The sequence below is a fragment of the Carassius gibelio genome, chromosome B5 (genome assembly GCF_023724105.1).
Source record: "Carassius gibelio isolate Cgi1373 ecotype wild population from Czech Republic chromosome B5, carGib1.2-hapl.c, whole genome shotgun sequence".
Taxonomy (NCBI): Eukaryota; Metazoa; Chordata; class Actinopteri; order Cypriniformes; family Cyprinidae; genus Carassius; species Carassius gibelio.
Genome location: NC_068400.1, coordinates 25,218,234 through 25,239,783, shown reverse-complemented (window position 1 = coordinate 25,239,783; position 21,550 = coordinate 25,218,234). Strand labels below are relative to the sequence as shown.

At 40.1% G+C, this 21,550-nt stretch overlaps 1 protein-coding gene across 1 annotated transcript in view; it reads left to right on the top strand.

Annotated features, from left to right (window-relative positions):
• LOC127957627 (SET-binding protein) overlaps positions 1-21,087 on the top strand; it is a 55,579-nt gene extending 34,492 nt beyond the window's left edge. The window contains exons 3-4 of the mRNA XM_052556249.1: positions 9,979-13,315; positions 17,544-21,087. Of these exons, the coding sequence (XP_052412209.1) occupies positions 9,979-13,315; positions 17,544-18,052 (3,846 nt within the window). The 3' untranslated portion in view covers positions 18,053-21,087. The remainder of the gene's footprint in view (positions 1-9,978; positions 13,316-17,543) is intronic.
• The last annotated feature ends 463 nt before the right edge of the window (positions 21,088-21,550 follow it).

The following is a 21,550-nucleotide window of genomic DNA, read 5'->3' as shown; positions in this document are numbered from 1 at the left end:
ATGAATCAATGCTCTGTTTTTGATAGCATTATTAGCTTGTGGCACAGATTCCACCATTAATACAAGCCATCATCTTATTTTTCAGCAAAAATCATTGATTTTATTGGGCCCAGTTGTCTGTCATGGTCTTGGCAGCGACAGGGTGTCTCAGAACATCTGCTTGAGTCATTTAAATGCAAAACCATTTAAGACCCAGGTGAAACGAGCCAGCAGTGGCCCAACGTATTATTACCCGCATTATTGCTAGAAAATTGAGGTAATTTCCCACACAAAAGAAATGTAACGTTTCATTATATGCATTTCTTCCACCAGTCATGTGGGTGATTTCTAAAGGGCTTTTGATACATTGTGCATATATATATATATCGTTTCAGGAAGTGTTTGTATTTTAGGCAGCTACACATCCTCGCATGTTGTACGTATTGACAGATGATGGACCGATTGCGCTGTAGTTCTGCTTTTTTGCAGTATTTAGAAATGATTAACGCTTGAGGAGTGACTGATGAGCATGAGAATAAACTTATCACCCAGCACAAGCCCTGAGCCGTGTAATGTCTTACTCTCGTTCCCAGCACTTGAATGAAAGCGCGCCACTCGAGAGGTCATGAATGGAGGGGCTGTGAATGTATGGAGGGAACAGCCTTTTAGGCTATTGGCCCACCACTGTCCAGCCTGTGACATGCATAAGGCCAGACGCACCTTGAGACGCCGTGGCCCACGGGCCCGCTAAATGGAGCTCTTTATTCTCGCTAGAGGAAAGGGGGGAGTTGCAGGGGAGTATTTTTCGTCTATGTGCTATCAGGGTCCAGAGTTTCTTACCCCCCCCCCCCACCCTGTTTTTGTCATCGCTGCCTAGGCTGCACTTACCAGCATCACTCCCCGATCCTTAAGTGCCGCTCGTTGGGAAGCGAACACAAAGGGGTGTTAGTATTCATTTTGTTTGTTTGCTCTGGACCTGTCAGCTTGTCACACAAAGCAGGCCAGATCAGAGAGGGCTGCTCCGCTCTCAATGGAACCCGAGGGGGTCCGCCGAGGGGAACGGGAGGGGGACGTCTCTTCCCCAGCGTTGTTCCCACAGGGTAGGGTGGTCCGCTGCAGAAAAAGGGGGGTAGTGGAGGGGCTACGAGGGCAGGGGTGGGGTTTATTGGGGAAGAAAGGAGGGTGTGGGGTTGTTTCAAAGCCAAGGGAGCCGTGTGAGGATCATATCAATCACTCACAGTTTTTGGAGGGAATAGTTATGAAAGAAAAGGGGAGTTTTGGGGGGCTTCGTCTCCCTGTTCCTGTCTCTGCTCTGTCCTTTCTCCTTAGTACATCTCCCTCTCCTGTCTCTCTCTCTCAGCCTCTTTGTGCCGAAGCCTTTCTGGACATCTGCCCGGACCTATACACAGGAAAAAACGAAACACTCAGGCCACCAGGCGTTTTGCCAAATAAAGGGCTGCAAAGAAGTGGCCTGTGTGTGTGTGTGTGTGTGTGTGTGTGTGTGTGTTTGTGCATGCATTAGTGTGCAAGAGAGAGAGAGGGAGAGGTAGGGTGTGTAGACAGGGAAATGTCAGGGGTGCTTTTACGCTCTAGATTTGGTAGTTAATTTATTTTCTCTTTTTTTGAAGGCATCGTGTTCTTTAGTGGAGCTCTGTCTGTAACCTGACTTCTTCCAAGTTCAGTTTCTAAAATCCTAAAAGAGGTCAGACGTAAATGTAACTTGTATAATGTGCTCTGTTATTTAAAGATTTGATCTAGTACTAAGATTTTATTCATGGGGTGGGTATCCAGAATAATAAGTCCCCCCTCTTGTTAAAAGCTAATCACTCATTGGTAAAGTCATCAAGTCATTGCAACTGGTGATTGGCAAATGTTGGTTGCCATAGAAACATTCATTTAGATGCACGCTTGGAACTGCACACGTGGATTGTCTAGATTAACTTATACAGGTCTTTAATGCTATCTTAGGATAAGAAAACATTTATGGGGACATTTATGTCAAATTTGGTTGCAGTTTTATTGATTTTATATAAATACATTGGCAAGCAAATAACATGAAATGAGATTTTGAAACTTCAGGTTGAAAATGTTTTGTATTATGTTTTTTTTTTTTTTTTTTTTAAGAAGTCAATCTTTAAAAATACTAATAATTATACTGTTAAAGGCAATTTTAATATTGTAAGAGAGAAAAATAAGACATGTAAAATCCCAGAACTGTAATTGGAACAATTAATGAATACAGTGAAAGAGCAATGATCGTGCTTTGTTTGAAGCACGTGTTTGTCAAATGAATATTTTCATTAGTGCTTGCTAATCATCAAAACTAGGTATTTTAATCTGTGTCTTTCTGCCTGGCTAGAGTTGGTGATTTACAGTCTGTCTTGCTAATGGTGTTTAGTCTGGTTGTATCTGATCAAGCAGGTAAGCAGAGGCGTCCTTCTATATACTGATCAAGAACCTTCCACCTGCTCATATTCAACTCCATACAAATTTGCATAAACGTCTACTTGCAGTAAAAGTCCAGGTTTTGAGTTGTAGATAATGGAAGTGAGCAAGGTATTATTTTCTTCAGGCCTTTGGGCCTCATTCTCCCCCCAGACCTCTCCTCCCGCACCACTCTCTCATTCCTGCAGTGCATTCCACAAACACTAGGAATGCCAAATGGAGGAATTCTTCATCTGGATAAGGAGATTTAGTGAAGTGATCTATTGTAAACAGTCTGAGACTGATTGATTTTCTTAAAGCACTGGGGTGATGACATAATGACCTCTGGCTATATGCCACAGAGTGTGTCAACTACATGATGCTGAAATACATCAGAATGTAAGGTCACAGTGCACTTACTACAGCTCATAGTTTGGTTTAAGAGGTCTTCAAAACCCATTACCCTAAATATTAAACTTTGAAGTGTAATTTTTCTGCCTCCGTTTATGAATCATATTTAGGGTCAATAAATCAGATTTTTGTTTTATTTTTTGAAAAGATATTTAAACTTTAGTAAGGATGCATTAAATATAGACAATAATTTTACAAGGGATTCATTTCAAATAAACGATGTTCTTTCAAACTTATTCACGAATGAAACCTGGGAGAAAAATGTATCACGGTTTCCACAAAAATATTATAACTGTTTTCAGCATTGATAAAAATGATAATAAATGCTTCTTGAGCACATATCGGCACATTAGAATGATCTCTGATGGATCATGTGACACTGAAGACTGCAGTAATCGCTGCTGGAAATTCAGATTTGCCGCAACAGGAGTAAATGACATTTTAAAATATATTAAAAAGAGAAAACAGTTATTTGGAATTTTTATAATAATTCACAAATGGTTGTTTTTATTGTATTATTGATTAAATAAATTGAATTGAAAAACATTTTTTTGCCAGCACGTGGACAGGTGTGTGGTTGTCCGCGAGCCCTCCTGATGACGGAAATGATGTAATGCGGAAACAAATGGTGGAAGTATACTTTGGCCTTTAGCATCATGACAGTGTTTTGTACAGACAAGTGCCACTCACATTTCACAGATAAATGCATCACACTAAAGCAAATCTAAAATGTAGATGTATAAACCATTGAGCATTGAAGCTTAGGTACAATTAGTTTGCCTTGTTATTGTGAAGCAAATTTCTTTAACTCTAGCAGTATACAAACATTGTTAATGCCACATATGGAGTTTAGATATAAAGCCTGAAGAGGAGAGTTTCAGACTGAAGCAGCTGTGGAAAGACATTGGTCACGGAGCTGTATGATTCCTGCTAATGACCCCTGCTGACTGCTCTCATTAGTGCAGGTGGAGGACACTTCATTTTACTAACGTCCTGTTAACCGTTTCTGTACAGCATTCATGCAGGACCTGTGAATCTGCACATTTTTGTAGACTTTGGAAGACGGAGACCTTTAGAGCTGGCACACTCCATTACTTAATATATCCATTAGTAAAGGTTTTTATATTATGAGTCCTATCTGTCATTGTGACTGCCCCTCTCTGCACAATGGCCATGAACCTGTAAGGCAGCACTCAATGGATTTCTTATTATCACTTGAGCTGCGGTTAAGAGTGGATTGGCTACGAAAGCCGCTATTAAAGGACAGATGTTTCTGGAATCTGAGCATCTTCAGTTGTTGGCATCTGGCTCATGGCAGGATGGCATAAGAATGCTGCTATGTCCTATTATCCTCTATTCAGCCTATGAACTGCCACAAATGTTTCATTATCCATTCTCGTATTCATGCGGCTCTTCTGCTACAAACTGGGCGCTCTATTTAGTTTGTGCCAGATGCATTGTTTAGGCCCCAGCTCTACGTATCCGTTGACGTTTCATAATGGGTCTCAGAATGGGCCCATCTTTTCCTCTCCTTCTTTGCCTGTGAACAGCCATCATCCAGATGGGACGTCTTTGAAGTCGGGGGAACTTGCACATATTGTGAGGAGTGAAAAATACCAATCGTTGCTATCGTGGCAACCAATAGACACGCTCTGGGAGGAGGGAGGTCGGGATACTTTCTTTTATTATCTCTCTGGTGAAGCTGGCAGTTTTATCTCTTATACGTTAGCGGCAGATTGAGCGCTCTGCCGTTGCTGCCTACGGTCTGTTAATCAGTCAGTTCAAGCAGGGCGGATGAGTTCAGAGACCCTGGTGGGCTGCTCATAATTAATTATTCCCCACACCAACAAACACACTGTGAGACTGGAACTTTAAAGCCAATTGCGGTGATTACGGAGGCTAATAGTATTAAAAGCCAAATTAAGAGATGAGAGAGTACCGCAGTGTAGCCAATGAGAGAGAAGGGCTCATTTGTGTTTGACCCTCTCCTCCAATAAATCTAATTCATCATTGAAAGCGTTAGACTGAGAGAGTGCAGAATTGAAATGGCTGCTAATTGTTTCTTTTGTCAAATAGTTCATTGTCATGCTAATTCTGATGTATTAGCAAAGAGCAGTGGTGGCGTGAACCAAAAGTTAAACGTAAACCATTCCTCACCTACTAACGAGAAGGGAGTTGAATTAAATGTTGCAGTCATTTATAATTTCATATTTTTCAGAAAGCAGTAGATCAGCAGTAGAGCCTAATATGTACTTGTTTTTTTTATTATGTACAGTGAAATTAATGCATTATATCTGGTTGTCTCCTAACTATACCATGTGACCTTAAAATCAACATGAAATAATTGACACTATTTATTTCTGAATGCATGTTCCTGAGCTGTTTGGGAATGAATCATGGGAAAAAAATGTATTTTATACATGTGTGTGAGCAGCGCAAGACTATAGCTGTTGCAGTGTGGTGCGACTCATCTGGTGGAGACACGATGATAGCCTTTATCCAAAATTAAATGACTTGCTCTTCCTTTCAAACTATTTTTTCCATTGATTGGTAATGGATAATCTTAGATTAGATTACTCCGATTAAAAATCTACCATGCAAACAGAGATTTTTGATTAACTTAATCCGGCTTAAATCGAATTAAGACGTGGAGTATTCCTATTTTAGTGGCATTATCGAAGTGGAGTATAGACAGGTATACACCTTAATCACACTGTGTGTCTTGTAGGACCTTTCTCTGCATTTTGCTTCAGGATACATACATGGCAGGGATCAACTGTTTGACGCCAAACCAAAGAGCAGGGCTTCAACAATGCGGTCATCTGTTTGCACATGTAGCATGACAAACCATAATCTGCACTTGAAGCTTTTGTAAAATTAAAAATGAAAACCTCAAAACTGTATATGGCATCATAACAAAGACAAACTATGTTTATTTGTGAAACTCTGGAGGGGCCGTCGGATGGCATTGCATGGGGATATAATGACATGTGCCATCATACTAAGGTTCTATAATGTGTAAAACAGGATAAGGTAAATAATTAGATTACCGATATTCATGTAAACGTAGTCACTGACTAACGCATTTTTTTCCTATAATTAGAGTAAGGACTTTAAGGACTTTAATGGCATTATGATGTATACATGTCGAGCAAAGGTTTTCACTCTAGTTTACATGCAATTTCCATTAAGTGCATTATTCACTAAGAATTGTGTTTTTTTTTTTTTACCACCATTATTCATATGCCCCACTTCACAGCACAAATGACGATGGACTCAGAGTGTTTACTGGCCACTGTTTTAATTTATTTACATCTAATGCTAAACATTTTGTATGGTTGTATTCCATGCTTCTTTGGCGCCATAGAAATGTGATGGGCAGTTCACCACAGAAATGCATTGCTTTCTGCCCCACCATGGTTTCTAATCTGCATATTACAGCAGGTGCGTGTCACATCATTCATCTACGTCATGAGCACATGCTTGCTAAGCACAAGCTGACACTGTAACTGCCTGTATAAAGTGTGTAATGTTAAACAGATTTTTGATCTGTTTATATATCATGAGAACTAGTTAGAATTACCATTACAGTTATGAGACTTTTATGAAGCACTCCTGATAGCATTCTTATATATTTAAGATTTGTGTCAAGCAGTCAAATACAGTTTTTAAAATCTAGGCTTTCTCAGACATGTCCACACAGGATTACTCTATTGACTTTCCTACTTGGTAATCAAACTAGTGGACATTTTGTCTATTCTAGGATGGATTTGAAGATGCCTCAAGTCCTGTAACTAGAGCTAGATTTTCCAGATCAGGTGATTGACACTCTATCCAGGTGTGTGTTGTCCTCGACCGGGTGTCACATTACCTAAGGCCACCACAGCATAAGGGCTGTCTAACAAGTCAGAGCTGGCTTTCACTAACCAACTCAGAAAGTGTTACTGAGACCTGTTACAAAGACTGTAATTTGACCAATTAGCCCTGTGGCTAGCACACTGCCTTTCGGTCAGAAAACAAAGCTGACCTGCTGTCATGTTAATCGAACCATTAAAGCTTCTGGGATTGCAGGGATGAGGTGAATGGAAGAAATGACCCCTCACAATATTGCGTTTGTGCTGTGCTGGTTGCAATTTGTACAGCGGCTCTGCTTCTACAAGCTGCTCGGGTGTTATTGCATCGTTTATCAACGTTTGGAAGTGTCCGAGCTTCCAGAGTTATGCCAAGCTGTGTTGATCCAGCATCAGACTCGTGGGCTGCTCATCTGTCAGTCTGAAAGGCAAACAGTGAGCTCTTGCACCAGGACAGGCAGGATTTAGTGGAGGGTAGATCGAGTTTGGCTGGGTATCAGTCAGACAAAGTTGCATGTTTGGCCTGCTGCGTTTCTGTCTATTTTCGGTGGCTCTGACTCACAGTATCCCATGGTAACCAAACACACAAAAGGCCAGTGAGGTTTTGGCTGGCCAATTACCATGGCAGTGATGGAGGGAGAAAAAAATGAAGAGAACAACAAGAGCTAGCAAAAAATGGATGGGGAGAGAAGGGGTATCGAGGGCACCGTCAGGATGCCAAACCTAGCTTATTATCATGCAAGGGACTCCGCAATCTCGGCTGCCTTCTCCCTGTCTGTTTATCTGGTCTGAGACTGACTCGTCTCCTGCAGTTCTGGGCTTTGAGTGCAATGGTGTCCGCCAGGATTTGGTGCCTACTGCGCCAGACTGCCCAGTGGCCCTGCCAGAACTGCTGCTCTGTTTACAACAGATAGGAAATGCTCATTAGAGGGCTCATAAGTCATTTATGACCGCAGAGATTTTTATTATCTGGTGAGGGACTCGCTGTAAACACATTGACACAGTATTCGGTGGTGTATTTACACAAAGCTGTTTCATATTTGTTGACGTAAAACTGCTGAACATGGTCTCCTGTTCCATTCCATTCATTTTCTGATTTTAATTCAGTTGAATTGTACAATCCTCTTACATGTCTCGTTCAAATCAGATTACACATTATTCTGCTGAAAGGAATGGAATATGACCGGCAAACGATGAAGATGACAGTTCCTGGTTTTGAGAAAGCTCTTTCTTGTCGCTCTCTTAAACTGATATTGAGTTTCCCAGTGAGTTTGTAGAACAGCTTTGACATCCTCAATGCAGAGGTTACCCCATATCCCTCATATATTGTTTTGGAGACAAGGGGGAATATAATGCCATTTAGGCAAATTAAAGGGTGGCCAGGAGACTTGGCATTCAACAGCCGAGACTGTATCCTGTGGGCCGTGGGAGACCGCAAATTCCTCATAGGATTACAGGATTAGGAATCTGAAAGGTGATGCAGTTTCTCACAGATGGGGAAAATAAAAAAGGACAAGGCTGGCAGAGGAGCGATCCCTCGTTAATGTCTGCTTCCCTTTAATTAAAAACTACTGATTGAATGATATTGGAGAGGATTAGGCTGAGGGATGACTCCTGAAACACACGCGCACACATGCGAGTCTTTCCAAAGCATGCTGGGAAATCTAAAGTGAGGGCTGTGTCTGACAGATAAAAGTCTTGCCTGCCTGGCTCTTTCAAGAGCTGGTGAGGTCTTAAGTGATGCATTACTATTGGCTGATTAGAGAAGGAACAAAAAAGCGCTTCCAAATAGTGTGAGCATAGGTTGGCAGGTCACCATTATAAGGATTGCCAATGGAAGGCATAATTGTCTGTGGTCATTTAACCTGTCAAAGGTAGCTCCGGTGGTTCTCAAATTGGTTTTAAGAGCAATAAATTAAAAAGACAACCAAATTACAGTTCTCCTTCTGCCAGATAAATCTTTGCTTTTTAAGTGTTTTTTTCCCCTGCATTTTTGGCACTATCATTCATAAAACAGTAGAGAACAGGAAAATTAGGTGGTGATGAGAGAAAAGCAGAATTGGGAAATGTTACAAGCCTGGTTTGAGCTCCCATTGCCAGGCTCAGTATGTCAGAGTACATGTACTAGCACTTTAGAACATCTTAGAAACCACTTAGGATTGTCCTGAAAGTGACCCACAACACCCTTGCACTGTGGTGGCAAGGGTGTTTTACAGGGACAAGTGCCACCCAAAATCTAGTTGTTTTTGTTTACAGATTTTCAATCATCAGTTAAGTCATTATTTAATCATACCTAAAGTGACTAAAATTTTACATCAAGCAAGACATGTAAATGTAATCTGCTTTTTTATATATTTTATTTGACTCCATTAATCTCACTTTCACTGTTGTTTGGAGACAGGTCTTTCATCACTCCGGGATGTCATCTTTCAAGGGCACTTACATAAACTCTTCTAAACTCTTTTCCCACATTTGTCTTTCCATGCATTTCTTTGGTTTATGTAAGAAATCCTTTCATTCGCGGTGCCCTGACCCAAACAAACCAGACTCCAGGAGACTAAATTATCTTCTTCTGATGTAATCTGATGTGCGAGTGCCAAAGTAACAACTTACTCCTACAACTTTCTTTAAAGCTTTTAAAGCTTTAAACATTGAAACACACTTTGCATAGTGGTTCTTAGCATTTTTTTTTTAATTCTCCATTTTTCATCTTTCATTTTATGCTGTAACATAAATAGGCACAAGTAGTGTTTTCTAAAAGTGCATTTTGCATTTGGGCTTTTTTTTTTTTTTTTTTGTCTCTTTCCTGTTGTGAGCCTGTTGAAAACACTGGGACCCCAGATGTAAACTAATCTGAAACCGCAGCATAGACTGTCTTAGCCTCAGCTGCAGGGCTCTGAAATGGAAGTTGACCTGCTAAAAAACAAAACTGTGGTTAAACTTCATTACCGCCTGTAGCTGTTGGCTTTGAAAACAGGATGGCTTTACAGAACATATCCTAGTATCAAGTGCTGATCTTGCAATACGTTATTTCTAACGGACCAAACCACAAGTCTCAAAAGCTTGCACAATAGTGCACAGTATTATATGCTTTCAGTAGGTGTGGCCCACAAGCTGAGAACTTGGCAGCAAAACAGTAGTTGTTATCAGTAACAACTTTTAGGTTCCTAGTTTTTTTTTTTTTATATGGGGTGTGAATGTTTCTCTGTCAAGTTACATACTGTAAGAATATGAAGAGCATGTGAATGCTTATATAATGTTTACATAATGTTGGTCCATTTTCTAAATTCTTTCTTTTGTCTTTCATTTTCAGACCTACGAGAGGCAATATAAACTTGTGGATAAAACTGACAGTGTGATGATGGATAACACAAAACCAAAGCATGAGTCTAAAAGCAGTGACATTCACCACCCTGACTGGACAAAGCCATTGGATACTGTTGAAGATGCAGCATCCCAAGAACAACACAGGACAGTACCAGAATCAAAACGAGAATCAGTGTGCACCAACAAGAGCCCTTTGTCAGAGCCCAAGAGCCCATTCTCAAAATTGGAAGTTAAAAAGGTCACAGACAGTTCATCTGGAAGTCTCTTTGCTTCTGTCATGTCTTCCCCAAACACTGACTCACTAGCATCATCTCCCGTTAATACAGTAATGAGCCCACCAGCTGGCTCAAGTCTGTTCTCTTTTAATAAAGACCGAGGTTTGCAGGAAGTCACTGAGCAAGTTTTTGGGAACATCAAACGTAAATATGGAAGAAAAGACCCAGTGAAAACCACACATAGTTTAGGGCTTCAGTGGACCAAAAAAATGGACAGAGATACTGAAAACCAAGATAGTGTTAAGGAGAAACAAGCATACAACACTGATAAAAGTGAATTTGAGACGGAGGAGCCTGAGAAGGCAAGCAATAGACCAGATGATGAGAGTAAGACATCAAGCTGTGGCACTCATCATGCAGATGAATCTAGAAGTAAAAAGCGGAGAAACAGAAAAGTTGGCGACGATAACAACTTGTTATCTGATGCACAAACCACACAGCAAGCCGAGAAGACTAATAAAACTGACCAAGGGAGCACAAAATCTAAAATTACAAAGAAAATAGAATTCAGTGCACCAAAACAATTTGGTGTAAATTTAAGGGAGAGTGAGGAATATGGTGCTGAGACAATGACTGATGATGTTGAGATGTTTCAGAATAGGCAGAGGAAAACACCAGCTGGGAGACAAAGATCAGTGATTGATGCTGACAAGCAAACAGAGGGTAGGCAATCAAAGGTCAAGGACAGGTGGTCTTTTTTGAAGTCCCAGAACTCCTCTCCTCATAAAGAATTGAATCAATCTCTGTCCATTGAAGAGCCACCCTCTGCCTTCCCTATTACCCCATCCAGCCCACTCTACACAAACACAAACAGCTTGACAGTCATTACCCCAGTCAAGAAGAAACGTGGCCGGCCCAAAAAACAGCCGTTACTTACTGTGGAGACAATTCACGAAGGAACTGCAACAAGCCCCGTTAGCCCTATTGCCCAAGATTCATCCAGCACTTCAAAAAGGAGAAAGAAGCATAATATGTCGAAATTGGTGCAGTTGGCCTTCAACAAATCCCCTTCTGCACAGCAATTAAAACTCAAGAAATCAGGTCAAGAAGGTGTCCTTAAAAAGAGGGCAACTAAGAAAATGAAACTGGTTAAGATGCAGAGCATTTTGAATGAGCTTTTGACCGCTTCTAGTCCTGGCAATCTTGCCTTGAAGTCCAGTGTTCCGGTTTCAAATGCCATGTCGACTGTGGCATCGACAATCGAGGCCCGTTTTGGCAAGCAAATCAATGTCAGCAAGCGTGGAACTATTTACATAGGCAAAAAGAGGGGAAGGAAGCCCAGAATTGATTTTCATACACAGAATGAGCACAAAGCCAGTGATAAGCACCCGTTGCCTATTTCCAGTCCATTTGAGAACCCTCTAGTGCCTTCTAATACATCATCCACAACCGGAATGCCTTCTCCCAGGGTCATGCATTCTCTTTCTACTCACTCTGCAGCAGGTGGGATGGCTCACCCTGCCAACACTGATACCAGCCAGCATGACCTGAAAACAATGCCAAATCTACAGCCTATCAGTGCATTGCCCACAAAAACGCATAAGGGCTTGCTTAGTAGTAACTGGAAGCTGTCTCCCCCAAGACTAATGGCCAACTCACCATCCCACCTGTCTGAAGTGGCTTCCATCAAAGAAGTCACCTTATCTCCAGTTAGCGAGTCCCATAGTGAAGAGACAATCCCTAGCGATAGTGGAATTGGCACCGACAACAATAGCACATCAGACCAGACCGAGAAAGGCCCGGCATCCCGTCGGAGATACTCATTTGATCTTTGTAGTTTCGATGCCGCTGAGAGCGCTGTTTTAGAGGCAAAGAGCAAAGCAGCGAGGGGGCACTACCAGAAGCGCGTGACTGGAGTAGCTATGGAAAATTTCTTCGCTCAGGAGAGCCTGAAGAAGCAGAAGCATCGGAGGAAACGCAAGGCCCTCCAGAACTGGGACGACCTGCAGTTTATGGCTGACCTGGAGGAGCTGGTTAGCAAATTCCAGGTCTTCCGAATTTCCCACCGCAGCTACAAGTTCTACCATGAGAATTCCTGTCCCAGCATATTCCGTCTCAACTTTGACCAATACTGTCCTATGCCATACTATCCCTACGACCCTGTGCACTATCTTCGCAGGAGCTCTGATAAGTCAAAGAGGAGGCGTGGTCGGCCAGCAAAGTCAAACGAGCCAATATCCAAGATGCCTTTTATTCAAGGGTTTGGCTGCCCAGTGCCTGGTGGCAATTACTATGCACCCTACGCAATGCCTTATACATCCATGCCTCTTGCCACAAGTATGGTAAACATGGGCTATTATGGTCAGTACTCTTCACCCTTGTACTTATCTCATGCACTTGGACCTTCAGCCTCATCTCTCATGAGGCCACCAGTCCCTCCACCAAAGTTCCACCCTGGCGTGTCCTCTAGTCTCGCTGCACCTAGCAGACATAGAGTGAAGAATATTACACATGAGATGCCTTCATCTAGAATGAGTGACTCCAATCACCCTTCAAGCAGCTGCATGGAAAGTGTCTGTCTCCACAAACGCAAGCACAAGCACAAGTACAAACACAAAGAGGATCAGTACATCCCACAGAGGGAGGACCTTGGTGGGCTCTTCAGTGGAACCCAGAGTCCTGCCTTCCTCAACCTCTTGAACGAGAGACTCGAGAAGAACTCTCTGTCCAAACTGAAGGACAAGCAAAGAGGCAAGCAAAGCACAGATGCTTTGCCAAAAGCTTCCAGGAACTACTTTGAAGTAGACACGCTCTCATCATTATCCTTATCTGACTCTCAGCATTGTAAACGCATTCGAGGACAGACACTAAACAATTTCCTGAACATCTGCACTAGACAACCGCACGAGCGCCTGCGAGCCAGCCAGGACCAGTCGCTGGACTTGTTCAAGGGGCAGCACTTAGGGGATGATGATTCTAGCATTCACATCAGGAGGCATGGCTTGGAGGACTTTGCAGCATACAGAGAAGGAAGCATGGCATGTTTCCAAGGAGGCAGAGAACAGAGGGCCGAGCAGATATACCAGTACTCCAACACCGCTATAGCTGGTAATAATACATAGATATATATATATATATATATATACATATATGTATATTTTTCAATGTATATACAAATGCAAGATCAAAACAAGACATTGATTCAGTTTAACGTTAGCGGTTATTTTAGTTTACCACACAGTGATTAGTTGGATACAAGTGAAATTGTGTTTTGCTTTTAAGTATAAATGTGCTTTCTGAACACTTTTGTGCTTTTTCTGTATGCTGTTCTCAATACATCTGGCAAGCAAAGTGTAATGCATGGATGGAGACAACTATAATTCACAAAATTTCTCTTTTCTCCCTTTTCACTCCTGCCTGCCAATGTTTTTTTCTTAGAGATATATTATTCACACGTTTTGATTTATATTCTACAGACATGCAATAAAAAAACCTTGCCTCTTGTTAAAAGAGCTGGAGAGAAGCCAGAGGTTTAATGAATCCAGTCTACTCCACTGAAGGGGAATTGTGAGCCCTAGGCACAGTTAGATTACATTTTCACTCCCCTAGGGGAGCTATGAAGATGACTCAGATTTTGCCTGCTACCACCCACCTCCATGAATTAACTTGATGCTTCAAAGAGCTAGTTTGTTGTACTTAAACAGAGAAATATGACACATATCCCACCTAAGTGTACATCTGTTGATTTCAAAGAACAGATTTAGATAAGCATGTTTTGACAGAATTGCTTTTTGTTGCAGTAGCACTGTAGCTAGCATGCAATAAATAGCAGCAAAATGGAGGTTTTATATGTTCAAATTTGCATTTAAGGTCACATCTCATTTACGATTAATTAGTTCTGTTTGCTATGAATTCACGGCATGACGACAGCACCTTTTTTATAATAAGGCTATTAATCATTGTGACGGGAGTGTCTAGTTTAGAGCAGATGTTTTTTTCCATTAAAAGCATTATATCATGTTGCCTAACTTTTACTATGTCCCAATCAAAGCTACAAAACAGTCAATGAAACATATGTCTGTGTGTATAGACAGATAGTTGGATAGATTAAACACATATGATTTAAATTTTAGCAATTAATTCTGTCTGGGTTCTCGTTAGGTACATTCCACAAAGAATAAGGTGAGGTAAAATGCTAAATAAACGTCTTCATTAGAAACATCCCCCTCTGACAGGCTTTTGAAAGTAATTCATTATACATCAGTGAGCACATATGGTACAGATTGAAATTCTGACGGGGCTCTCAATGTACAGATCTTTCAACTCTCTAAACCCTCTTTAAGTAAGGCAGGCTTTAACGTAAAACTTAATGCCACTCATTTGCTAGCACAGGAATTACACGAAGGATTTCCCTTTGATCGTACTGGTATAGCGTTTCATCTTTCTTTACACTGCATACAAGTTGTGCTGCTACTTAGACTCCAGCAAGCAAGAAAACCCCTATTAAAACCATTACTAACGCCAGTGCATGATAGCTTTTCAAGCAGGTCTGCACCCGCATTTGCTTAATGTATATTTTGTGTATTAAATGAGTAGCTTGCCTTGAAAGTCGACTAGAGAACTTACACTACTGGTTTTTTTTTTTTGTAAATCGCTTACCTTTGAACTGTGGAATTCGGTTGCCATGGCAACAGGAAGTAGGCCTCCACTACCGTGTAGAGCGGAGCTGTGGGGACAGCGGTGAGGCAAGTCCATAAATTGCTGCCTCTAATGAAAACATTGTGCACAGGATGCAGGTAGAGATTTCAGGGAATAAATGAGTTGTGACACTCCCTTTGAAAATGAATGTCTCTGTCCAATGATTTGTTGGCACTCGGGAAGACTCTGCAAGTTTCCCAGTGATAAACTGAGGCCAGAGAGGGAAGAGCTCATGTTTAGTCAGGCACACATTTTACTTTATTGAAACCAAATGGGCTGAAGGAGCCCATGCACAGCTGGTTAGTGACCCATGCACCCATTTTTTTTGTTTGTTTTGTTTTAACTTGCATCCAAAATTGAACGATATTAATTGCGAAAACTGAAATGCATCGTTTAGAAAGTGCGGTTGCTGTTTGATTTAACGATGCTCATAAATGCTGAACGAGAGATTTGTTGATGGATTATGAATTATGGGGCATATCCTGTTTTTAGGTTTGCACAGGTGCACTCTTAAGACAGTCTTAAGAGAAAGCTGGAAATGCATAGAGCGCCCATGATCTCGAACATCTTCCACAATTAAAGCTCTTGTTTGTTTTCATGGAAACCTACCAGATGGAGTGGCAGTCAACAAGAAAAGAGAAAAAGAGACCTCTCCAGAGATATGAAAAGAGTGCAGGAGAGATCTTAGATGTGGAACACACATTTTAGGCAGCTTTAGGCTGTCTGAACTCATTTCAATCGAGGCTGCCAGAAACCCAGCATTTCCTCTGGTCTGGGCTTCCTTCCAAAGCTCCAACGTGAAGTGTAGAGGCAGTAAATTAATCACAAATGTATCTGAGGCCTCATAGTTTATTACTCGCGTTCACAGATGCATCTATTCATTGTGAATGTGAGCTCTGACTATATTCACTGATAGACTGATAAGTGAGAGGTTCCTGATGTTTCCTTATTATGTGCATGGATGCAGTTATCCACATTTCAAGTGTTAAGTGAGCTGTTGCTTCACAAGCTTCTCCTCTCGTGGGGCATTTTTCATGCACTGTTAGACTGACAGCTGATAATGATAAACGGTATGACTCAACAAGCTTGGCTGTATCAATTGCTATCAGATCTCTGTATATACAGGAATATTTATACACCAGCTAATACAAATTAGAGTGTTGACACATTGGATTGTCACATCATTAAGCACAGAAGAAAGTTTGTCTCTCTCGGTCTGGCTGCATACATCATGACTCACTCTGAAGTCTTGAGTTTACTTTAGAAATATCACCGCTTCAGCTAGCGAGATGATGTGCGAATCAATTATATTATAACAAACGACTGGCCAAATGTTTACCAGACTGGCTTAGCACATTTTTCATAATCAGTGTCTCGCTGTAGCCAGGGATGGGAAAAACAACGAATTTCATTATTCCAGTTTGATTCCTCTTTAACGATTCCAGTTCCTTAATAGTTCCGTTAATGATTCTTTTAGTACTTTTAGAGACTAAATATTTGGAGCAAAGAGATGCAATTCTCTTGCCAAATGATGAGATAATTGTAATAATAAATTATTTTTAAAAAGTTTTTGCAAAAGGACTTTCTAATGACTTTTTAAATGTCTTTTTAAAAGACAGGCGATATTAATGCAGTCCAATAATTGGCCTTAAAGGGTTAGTTCACCCATTAATTACTCACCCACATGTCATTCCAAACCCATAACACCTTCGTTCATCTTCAGAGCACAAATTAAGATATTTTTATTGAAATCCAAGAGCTTTCTGTCCCTCCATAGACCGCAAAACAACTCAAACGCTCAAGGCCCAGAAAAGTAGCAAGGCATCATTAAAATGTTGTTATAAAGCTACAAGAACACTATTTATGTGCAAAGAATTTATTTAACAATTTCTTCTCTTCCATGTCAGCTTATATCATGTGTTCATGGCAGTACCATAACGCATACGTGTGCATTCCTCTGATTATCCAGGTTCTACATCATAACGCTGGCTCCTGCATCAGCAGGAACACACTAATGCGTTGTGATACTTTCGTGAACACGCGTCAAAGTCTGACACAGAAGATAAGAACTGTTGAATAAAGTCTTTTTTTTTTTCTGTGTGTACAAAAAATATTCTCATAGCTTCATAAAAAAAGACAATTTGAACAATGTCTTTACTACCTTTCTGAGTCTTGTATGTTTAGTTTTTGTTGCTGTCTATGGATGATCAGAAAGCTCTTGGACTTCATCAAAAATATCTTAATTTAAGATGATTGGAGATCTTATAGCTTTGGGATGACATGAAGGTTAGTAATTAATGACAGAATTAAAATTTTTGGGTGAACTATCCATTTAAGGACACTGTCAGAAAAACTTACCAATTACTGATTAAAATCTCACAGGTATCTGTCATTCATTAGATCAGTTTATTTGGGAGTCTTGACTGTGCGGTATATTTTGTGAAGTATTAACGATGTTGCTGTGACACTGAAGACGTAGTGCAGGAAACCTGGTCAACACAAGGGTTTTATTTTCTCATTCCAGAAGCACAAACCGTTATTGGAACCAAACAGTCAGTCACTTATTTCTGTTGTTCTCTTTTAAAGCAGAACTGCTTTTTGCCATTCTCATTTATTTCTTTTGTCCTTTCCTCTCCAGACCCCGGTTCCTACAAGAGAAGGCACAAGCACAACGAAGTGGACGAGATCCAGTGTGACATGCGAAAAATGTGTGCCTTCTCCAAGATCCTCACCACCAAGAAGAACCTGGATCACGTCAACAAGATTTTGAAAGTCAAGAGGCTTCAGAGGCAGGCCAAGACCGGGAATAACATGGTGAAGAGACGCAGAGGGAGGCCGAGGAAGCAGTCGCTTTCTCTCGAGGAGGGATTACTGGGTCAGATGCCAGTTCTAGAAAAGTGTGTGGATCTTCCTGGGAAGAAGAACCATCACACTGGTCTGGTTCCTGCTCAGCTTGAGTTCTCCAATCACGACTCCATCACAGATGCCATCGAGTCAGTGGTACACATGGCCAGATCCCAATCCAACACACAATCCACGCAAGGAGGCAAGCACTGGCACAAAGTTCAGCCAGAGCTCCAAATCGAGCGCCCAAACCGCAAAGGAAGAGGGAACAAGAGAGTAGAAGCTACTTTCACCTCACATTAGAGAATTCATGATGGTGCACTGTGAGTTAGCCTTGTGCTTGGGTCCTTGTATCGAGTTTATTTTTTTCTGAATTCTACTGACACAGTTTAATGGGCATTCTCTGAGAATTTGGATCATGGTTGTGGTCTAAAAGCTCCGCTTTCGGTTTGATATGGTATGATTCTATAACACTTTTTTTTATTGGTCTCAAGGAGACAAACTGAACTTTTACCCTCCCAAACCCCATAACCATGAGGATGTTGAAACTATGGCTTCAGCCATAATCTACCAGCACATGAAAATGAACTTCAATGACAGTACTGTGCACTTTTTTTCTTTCTCGTTTTTCGTTTCACTCAAGCACAAAGCACAGATCTTCTGGCAGAGGTCGATTTGGAACAACAGGTCACCGGTTACTCACTGCTAACACACACGCTTACATAGGCTTGCCTGCGCTCAGGTGTGTTTCAGGCATGAACTAATGGCAATACTTTTGGATGAAACCCATTCCAGTGATGTTTTGATGGCTATCAGTTCACTGTACATAGAAACATATTCTACTAACATTTCAAATTCAGAGTATTTTAGATCTACCTATACTGTCAGCATATCAAATCAAAAACCATGTAAAGTTTGAAATGTTTTTTTTTTTTTTTCAGTTTTTAACCAAATAGAAGTAGAAAGCTTGTTCAAATGGAAAAACGAAACCTATTTAGTCGTGTAATCTTAACGAAGTGGAAACACTGCAGATCGAAGGCTTGTTGACGACACAGGACATCAAAACACTTCCCAGTAGTCCAGGCTCGATGGAAAAAAAACAACAACAAAGCACTTATTTCTTTTCTCTCTTTTTTGTAGGAACAAGTTTGAGTGGGCTGAAGTTGTACACAGTGTCAGAGTTGGTTTTTCGCTTTAAATAAGTGAGCGTCTGGACGATATTTTCATGATCTGACTGGAAATCAAGGTCTTATTCGAGTGTCTTTCGAGAATGTGCCTGCTCTTGTTAAACGAAACAATAAAAGTATGTCTATATACCTGTCAGTATTAGATATCAACATGACCAAAGTTTCAGTGTAGTGGTGTAACATAGAATAGATGGGTTTCAGTTTAGCTGCTGGTGTATATTACTATGAATGGTGTGGTGGTGTGCCTATTTGTCGTTTGGATTGGAAAAATAATGTAACCGAATGTACGCTGAAGACTATTTAGGTGATCGTCCTGAGCATAGGACATCACAAACTAATCAGACACGTGTCCTACGCCGTTTTAGATACAAGTTACTCTGATATACGCGATTTGGAGTCAGGATAGATTTGAATGTGGTCCTAATTTTTGAATAGCTTTCCACTTGTTCGTTTTTTTTCATATATGTGCCTTATGTTTGTCTATAAATCCATAACATGTTCAGGTACTAGAACACATAATGGCAAGATATCAGTCTATAATGTACGTACATGTAATTTGCTGCCCTTGCTGGTAATGTGTTTATCATTTCGGTACACCTTCTACAGTATAATAGTCTTCATTTTAACTATATAAATACATTCTTACAATATACACGTATATACAGTTCTTTGACAAGACACCAGTACACCTAATGATGATAAAAAATACAAAATATCTCTCGAAACAAACCCACGCAGGGTTTTTGACATGAATACATGCTTATTTACTATGCATCAGGTTATGGCTGTGAATCCACTGACGCATAACTTTCTCGCATCACCTTAAATCTGAAGTCTGAACAGTGCTAAAACTGACTATCATATCTTTCGCAGTTGTCTAGGGGAGGAAAATCAGCCTCTCAGCATTGCAGCCTTAATCAAATGTTCATTTCGATAAGTTGTAGTCCCCTGTAAATAGTCTACCATCTGTGGGTTGATGTTAGAATCATATCAATATATTGCACTCACAAAGCAGGACTTACAGAGTGTCTAAAGACGCCATGAAGCATTCTGTCCTCATGAAAACTCGCAGTGCATTGAAGCTAAAAGAAACAATATATGGCGGCAGCTATTTGCCTCAGCCAGTTATACTGGGCTTTTTGTAGGATGCGTCCAATCGCGCTAAACACCTGCGAACATTGCCAAAAATGTTGACCTTTTATTTGTGCTTTAAGCACCAAAAGCTATGTGTTCAAACAAAATGTGCACGGTAGCAGTTTTCTGAAACATGATTATAATAGGTTAGTCAAACATGGCTTTGGTAACAAGGCCTGGCAGCTCAAATTTGTCGGCTTCTATGATTTTGAAACGCCAGATATATTTTCTCCACCAGCTGATAAGTGGTGCCTTGTGAAGTTACGTGTATTTTAATTTAATTTTTTGGACTTTGTGTCATGTAAACATTACCGAGGTCACCGAGAGAATGTCATCCACTCAAACGTAGTGTCGTATTTTAGTTTGTATTGCTATTAATGAAGTTACAATACAAGTGAAGTGTTAATCGAAAGTAATATTGGTAACAAGGACACAGCAGAAGCTCTAATCTCTCTCCGAATTCATACATATGGTGTCACGACCATTTTGATTTCTGTATCTGCATGCTCTATTTGATTGTATGCACACAAATTTTGAAGAAGCCGAGAAGTATTGAATTTCGATTTGAATAAGATCTTATACATTGTTTGATATGTTTTTTTTTTTTTGTAATGGATTTTAAATTCATAAAGCATTTTGTACATTGTATGGATATTAAACACAGCAAATAATGGACGTATATAGAAAAGAATAAATACTGATATACACAAACATATGCATTGTATATAGAATGTATGTATACACATTCATGTTTTGTGTAACTGTGTATACAGACATGTTTATAAATACAAGTACTAGCCTGTATATATGTACATACATATAAGCTTGCATGTGTTTGGTCATGTTTGCCATTCATGATCTTGTAGTTTTCTCCTCTTTTATTATTATTTTTTCTTCTTACTGTAAAGCTCGTTTGTGCCGCCGTCTCCGGTGAGCATTGAGCACTTAAAATACAGTTGATCTTGTTCATGTCATTCATTGTGCAAAAAAATAATAAATGAATTTATCGAGAGCTCACTTCAGTGTCTTTGCATTTTTTGCATAGTTGTTGATATTCTAGTGACACTGAGCAAACTGATTATATTTTAGAATATTTAACAAAAGTTGTACACCGTTATTCAAAAGTTTGGGCAAGTAAATTTGTTTTTTTGTTTTTTTAAGAAGTACTTTTATTCAGCACTGATGCACTCAATTGATAAAAGGTGATATAATGTTTGTAACAATGTAAAACTCTTTAATATTTCAAATAAATAAATGCTTTTGAGTAATATTTCAAATAAATCACTTCCAAAATACATAATATATGTGTGTGTACGGTGTATATTTAATGTGTATATAAATACAAACGCATGTATATAGTAAAAAAAAATACATTTATATTGTAAATTTAGTTATTTAAATTATATTATAAATGTATACTGTGTGTGTGTGTGTGTATTTATATATACATAATAAATATACACAGTACACACACATATTA